The sequence below is a fragment of the Furipterus horrens genome, unplaced genomic scaffold, assembly GCF_987537825.1.
Source record: "Furipterus horrens unplaced genomic scaffold, mFurHor1.1.pri manual_scaffold_3, whole genome shotgun sequence".
In the NCBI taxonomy this organism is placed as follows: Eukaryota; Metazoa; Chordata; class Mammalia; order Chiroptera; family Furipteridae; genus Furipterus; species Furipterus horrens.
Window position 1 is genome coordinate 112,441,108 of NW_028327173.1, and position 6,547 is coordinate 112,447,654.

Below are 6,547 nucleotides of genomic sequence, written 5' to 3' on the forward strand. Positions count from 1 at the left end.
CCAAATGTCAGACATGGAATTCAAAACTATGGTGGTGAAAAAGCTCAATATGCTCGACAACCTCAAAAACAACTATGACAACCTCCAAGGAAGTTACCAACAGCTCCAAAAAATTACAGGGAACTTGCAGAGAACTACACCAGCACAAAAAAAAAGACATAGAAACTATCAACAAGAACCAGGAAGAAATGAAGAATGCAATCTCTGAACTGAAAAACACAGTAGAATCAGTCAAAAGCAGACTAAACGAAGCAGAGGATCGTATTAGTGAGTTAGAGGATAATGTAGGAAATAATTCTCAGACGATACAGCAAAATGAAAAGAGATTGAAAAAATATGAACAAGATCTAAGGGAATTACAGGATAGCATTAGAAGAAATAATATCAGGATCATTGGAATAAGAGAGGGAGAAGAAAAGGAGCATGGAATTGAAAAACTGATAGCAGAAATAGTGACAGAAAATATTCCGAACCTGATGAGAGAAAAAGTTATGCAAGTCCAAGAAGCACTGAGAGTTCCAATAAAGAAGAACCCCCAAAAACCCACTCCAAGGCACATCATAGTTAAAATGGCAACATTCCAAGACAAAGAGAGAGTTCTAAAAGCAGCAAGAGAAAAACAGCAAATAACTTACAAGGGAGCTCCAATAAGGCTATCGACCGATTTCTCAACAGAAACATTACAAGCCAGAATGAAATGGTCAAAAATATTTCAAGTAATGAAAAACAAAGGTCTACAACCAAGAATACTCTACCCAGCAAGGCTCTCATTCAAAATAGAAGGTGAAATAAGGAGTTTCTCAGACAAAGGAAGACTGAAAGAATACATCTCCACAAAACCAGCATTGAAAGAGATGCTAAAGGGAATATTCTAAGAAAAAGGAAGAGAAAAACCAAAAAAAGTGTAGAGGAACAGAGATACAAAGGGAAATGAATAAATACATGTCAATAATAACCTTAAATGTAAATGGATTAAATGCTCCAATTAAAAGACATAGGGTAACAGAATGAATAAGAAAACAGGACCCACATATTTGCTGTGTACAAGAAACATACCTCAAAACAAAAGATTTACATAGACTGAAAGTAAAGGGACATAAAAAAATATTCCAAGCGACTGCTGCGGGGGCCCGCGATGTGACTGGCGGGGCTGGCGGCGGGCCGCGGAGGATGATCGCCCTCCTGGCCGTGAGGGCCCTCATTCTGGTCGCCGGGGCGCCATGGGTGCTCCCCGCAGCCGCAGGGCGGACAGATCTAAAACCTCCTCGCGACGCAGAAGTCTCCATCACTGACGACACCTTCATCCTGAGCTGGGGCAGCAGCAGCGAGCCTGGCAGCAATGTCACCTTCTCCGCAGATTACCGCACGTACGTGACCCTCCTCACTCGTTGGTCGGAACCCTCTGAGACCTGAGATGAGGAGCTGGGTGGGACTGCCCGGGTGCCAGTACATCGCTGGTACCGCCTGCGACTTCTCTTCCCTCAAGGTCAGCGTGTTTGAAGAAATCCGGCTGCGCATAAGAGCGGAAGCAGGAAACAGCACCTCTCCGTGGCAGGAGCTTGACTCATTTATACCGTTCCACAAAGCACGGATTGGCCCTCCAAAAGTACACTTAGAAGCTGAAGATAAGGCCATAATAGTCAGCATCTCCCCTCCTGGAGCGAAAGACAGCGCCATGTGGGCCATGGACCGGTCGAACTTTATATACGTCATCGTCTACTGGAAGCAGGGGTCGGGCAAGCCGAGAAAGAACGAAACTCTTTATCCCAGAACCTCCATTAATAACCTGTCACCAGAGACCACCTACTGTGTGACAGTGAGGGCGAGGATCCGGCTGCAGAGGAAGGCCACGGTGGAGAGTCCCGTGCGCTGTGTCAACACCACCGCTGAAAATGTGGATAAACTGCCTCCCCCCGAGAACGTACAAGTCAGGGCGCAAAATCAGGTCTATGTCCTTCAGTGGGACTGGAATCACACACACGAAAACGTGACCTTCCAAGCCCAGTGGAATCATGCCTTCTTAAAGATCTTTGAGGACTACAAGGAGAAGTGGAGAGAGGTGCCAGACTGCGGGCACGTCCGGGCCACCCAGTGCGTCCTGCCCCGGAGCGCCTTCCGGAGGGGCATCTACTACCTCCGGGTGCGGGTGTCCTGCGGGAACAGCACCTCCCGGTGGTCCGCGGAGAGGAAGTTTGATGCCGAGAGCCAACCCGTCATCCCCCCGCCCGTGGTGACCGTGAACGCGGTGAACGCCAGCTCCCTGCGTGTCTACATCGGCTCGCACAACAAGTCTGCGTTCCAGCACTACCCGCTGACGTACGAGATTGTGTTTTGGGAAAACACTTCAGACGCTGAGAGGACGGTCATAGAGGAGAGGACTGACTTCACGCTCCCGAACCTGAAAGCGCTGACCGTGTACTGCGTCAGGGCCAGGACCCTCCTCCAGGACGGGCGGCGGAGGGACAGCAGCGTGTTCGGCGAGACCGTGTGCGGGAGGACAAAACCAGGAAGCGCTCCCAGCACCTGGCTGGTGGTTGTCATCTGCACCATGGTGGCCGTCCCCGCCGTCCTGTGTGGCCTGCTAGCCCTCGTGAAGCTGATCAACTACGTCTTCTTCCCGGCCAGCGCGCCTCCCTCCGCCATCGACAAGTATGTCTCCGAGCAGTCGCTGAGGAACATGCTGCTGTCCCCTTCCGAGGAGCACACCGAACCGTGTTTCATAATCGAAAAGATAGACACTGTCTCTGCCGTAGAAGAAATCAGTCAGAGCGACGAAGGTCACAAAACCTACAATTCCCAGAGCAGCCAAGACTCAGGGAACTACTCTAACGAAGACGAGGACAGTGGCAATAAGACGGGCGCGGACCCCGGGCAGGACCGCGGGTGGCAGAAGTGAGCTCTGCCCCGTCGGGGGCCCGGCCTCGGCCCCGCGCTTCTCCCAGGGCCTGTTGGGAGATGTGCTTGTTGGAGAAGAGACGCCTGCGGATCGCGGGTCCCTGAAATGCAGGCGAGCACTTAACCTGCTGATGAAGGAAGTTGCAGGAACCTGGGACAAGCCCTCCCCGTCACTTCCCGCGGGCGATGTCCTCAAAGACCCACTCACTCCCGAGATGCCTGGTCTCTCCTGCGGGGCCCTGAGCGGCGCCGTGCGCTTGGCAGCCACGGCCGTCACGGACTCACCCTCCGTTCTGGGACCGTCCCTGACGTTTCAGGAGGTGTTTAGACGTTTGGTCTTTTCTTCTGACGCCGAGGTGGGCCCGAGGAAGTTTCTTTAGAAACGCTGACCACCACCACCACTGAAAAGATTTTCTGAAAAAAGAGCTCTCTCTAGAAAACGTCCGCAGATGCCGCAAATGTGGCACTTACGGCTTTTCAGGGGAATTCTGTCCATCCATCCCAGCCGCGTGGGTTCCTCCATCACGGTTACCTGACCAGGTGACCTGCACGAAACCTTCAGATGCCTGAGTCCCGCCTTATTAGACCAATAGCTGCCGATGAGAACCTGCTTTGCCCAGAGTTACAAAGAAATAGAAAACTACCTAAGCAGAGGAGCTACTCTGAGTTTTTAAGGCATGGGAGCGCGAAGAGGTCAGGGGCTCTGTGAAGAAGCCTTGGGGCAGGTCCTGCTGCTGGGGGAACAAAGCGGGGACCTCCGACATCACAGGTAGAAGACACCGTGAGCGCCTGAGACACGGGGGCCTGTCTTCAGGTGTGAAGACCCTCTGGTCTTCAAGGGATGGTGCCTGGGCAGCGGCAACAGCACCCGGGATGCGCTGGGTTCTCCTGTCTTCGGGACAGGAAGCCGCTGCTCCATGCCAGACCTCCCCCGTCAGCCGCAGCCTAACCCAGGCGCTTGTTCATAAGCGGTGGGACTTTTCCTGAAACACTGCGGACTTGGGGTCACCAATCCCCTGCCTCGAAATTACCCTGTTGGTGGTTGTTGGAGGGGCTAGACATAACCTAAGCATGTATGTGAAAGATGTATATCATTACAGCCAGGACTGCTGCATCAGTACAGAATGCACATTAATGTGTCAGAGGTGTACATGTGCCACGGGTCTGTGTTCACGTCCCTGCACACTTATACCCCCACATGCACACCCACACAGTGTGGCCTGTGTGCCGCTACAGGCCCATAAAGTACTAAGTCTGGATTCTAATCAGAGCATAGAAAAGCTGCCCAGAACTTCAGCATCTGACCAGAATGTTGCCACCTGCAAAAACGTGATTTTAAAAATAGAATTTAGAGTGTGTATCTTTTACCCGGCCTGTGATCTGTAAGGCAGCTCCTAAGACTCGAACGTGGCCAGAAACCTTCCTTCCGTCCGTCCTCGTGGCCCGTGACTGCCTGACGTGCGGCGGTTTGTTTTGTCTGGCGTCCGCCGGCCCCCACGCGCCCCGCGCTCCACGTTGAAGCCCGCAGGAAACAATGACCACGTGAATGAAGTGGAGAACGTGAACCAAGTGCGTGTTTCTGACGGTGCCTGTTTACTGAGTCGTGGACGGACATACTGATGTTTTTCGTTTCTATGCAAAAACCTTTTGTATCATTTGTGTTTTTGTCCTAAACCGTATCACTGTAAACAGTTTTATGTTGCTGTAATAAAAGTAGGGGCTGAAAGCCAAAAAAAAAAAAAAAAAAAAAAAAATATTCCAAGCAAATGGACCTGAAAAAAAAGCTGGGGTAGCAGTCCTCATATCAGACAAAACGAATTTCAAAGCAAGGGCCATAAAAAGAGACAAAGAAGGACATTCCATAATACTTAATGGAACAATCCATCAAGAAGATATAACACTAGAGAGGACTGGAGATGCTTGGGGAGAGTTTGGTGTGGTGGCTTTGAGGGGAGAGCTGGGGAAGCGGACGGCTGGGTCCCAGTGCTGACTCATCCCCACACTGCAGGCAGACCATTCCTGGCCAAGTGGCGTCAGCCTGAGGGGAAGCAAAGGCCCTGCCTACAGGAATTCAGCTGCTACACCCATGGTCCTTAAGCCTGACAGCTAATCACAGATTGAATAGATTAACAAATAAGAAGCCAGACAAAGGCAGTAGATCCCTGGAAGTCTGCAACAGGCTGCCTAGGCCCAGACTGGTACAGGATCTGACGCCACCAGGGGCAGATCCAGGAAGTGCAGATCATTCTAAGAAGCACCAACAAACAATAGCAGTCACAAAAATGGGGAGACAGAGAAACAACCCTCCATAGAAAAGAAATGAGGAATCTCCAGAAAGAGTGCTAAATGAAATAGAGGAAAGCAAACTATCAGACATGGAATTCAAAACATTCATTATCGTGAAACTCAATGAGCTCACGAGCTCAAAGAAAACTACAAAGAACTACAGGGAAACTACAAGGAACTTACTGAGAGTTACACCAGCATGAAAAAAAACATAGAAGCTATCAATAAGAGCAAGGAGGAAATAAAGAATGCAATTTCTGAATTGAAGAACATAGTAGAAGGAATTAAAAGCAGGCTGGAGGAAGCAGAATATCGAATCAGTGAGCAGGAGGACAACGTAGGAAAAAATTCCCAGACAGTGCAACAAAATGAAAAAAGAATGAAAAAGAATGAAGAGATTTTAAGAGACCTGCAGGACAACACAAAATGTAATAATATCCATATCATAGGAATACCATAAGGAGAAGAAGAGGAGCAAGGAATAGAAAATATGTTTGAAAAGTAATGACAGAAAACTTTCCTAACTTGATGAGAGAAAAAGTCACTCAAGTCTAGAAAGCACAGAGGGTCCCAATGAAAATGAACCCAAACAGGCTCGCTCAAAAACATATCATTATTAAAATGGCAACACTTAAAGGCAAAGAGAGAATCCTAAAAGTAGCAAGAGAGAAACAGCTAATAACATACATGGGAGCTCTGATAAGGCTATCATCAGATTTCTCAACAGAAACACTACAAGCCAGACGGGAATGGAAAAAATATTTCAAGCAATAAAAGCAAAGGTCTACAACCCAGACTACTCTACCCAGAAAGGCTCTCATTCAAAATGGAAGGTGAAATAAGGAGTTTCCCAAACAAAAGAAGGCTAAATGAATACATCTCCACCAAACCAGCATTGCAAGAGATGCTAAAGGGTCTGCTTTAAGAAGATGAAGAAAGAAAGAGAGACAGAGAGGAACACAAGTACAAGGGGGAAAATTACAATGAATAAGTACCTACCAATAATAACCCAAGAACTTATGCACCCCTAATGTTCATAGCAACACTATCTACCATAGTTAAGTGCTGGAAACAACATAAGTTCCCATATGTAGATGAGTGGATCAAAAAACTGTGGTACTTCTACACAATGGAGTACTATGTAGCAGAAAGAAAGAAGAAACTCCTACCATTTGCAACGACATGGATGGAATTAGAGAGAATTATTCTTGGCAAAATAAGCCAGGCAATGAAAGACAAATACCATATGATATCACCTAATATAGGAGACTAATGAACAACACAAACAAGCAAGCAAAACTTAACCAGAGACATGTAAACAAGGAGCAGACTAACAGTGACAAGGGTGGATGGAGGAGGGGGTGAA

The 6,547-nt window shown here is 48.4% G+C and overlaps 1 protein-coding gene across 1 annotated transcript; it reads left to right on the forward strand.

The window, feature by feature from the left end:
- The first annotated feature begins 1,122 nt into the window (after positions 1-1,122).
- On the forward strand, positions 1,123-4,365 carry LOC150015763 (interferon alpha/beta receptor 1-like). The gene is made up of 2 exons (XM_090270099.1): positions 1,123-1,367; positions 1,408-4,365. The coding sequence occupies exons 1-2, from the start codon at positions 1,171-1,173 to the stop codon at positions 2,894-2,896; spliced, it is 1,686 nt and encodes a 561-aa protein (XP_090126225.1). The 5' UTR covers positions 1,123-1,170; the 3' UTR covers positions 2,897-4,365.
- Positions 4,366-6,547: the final 2,182 nt, after the last annotated feature.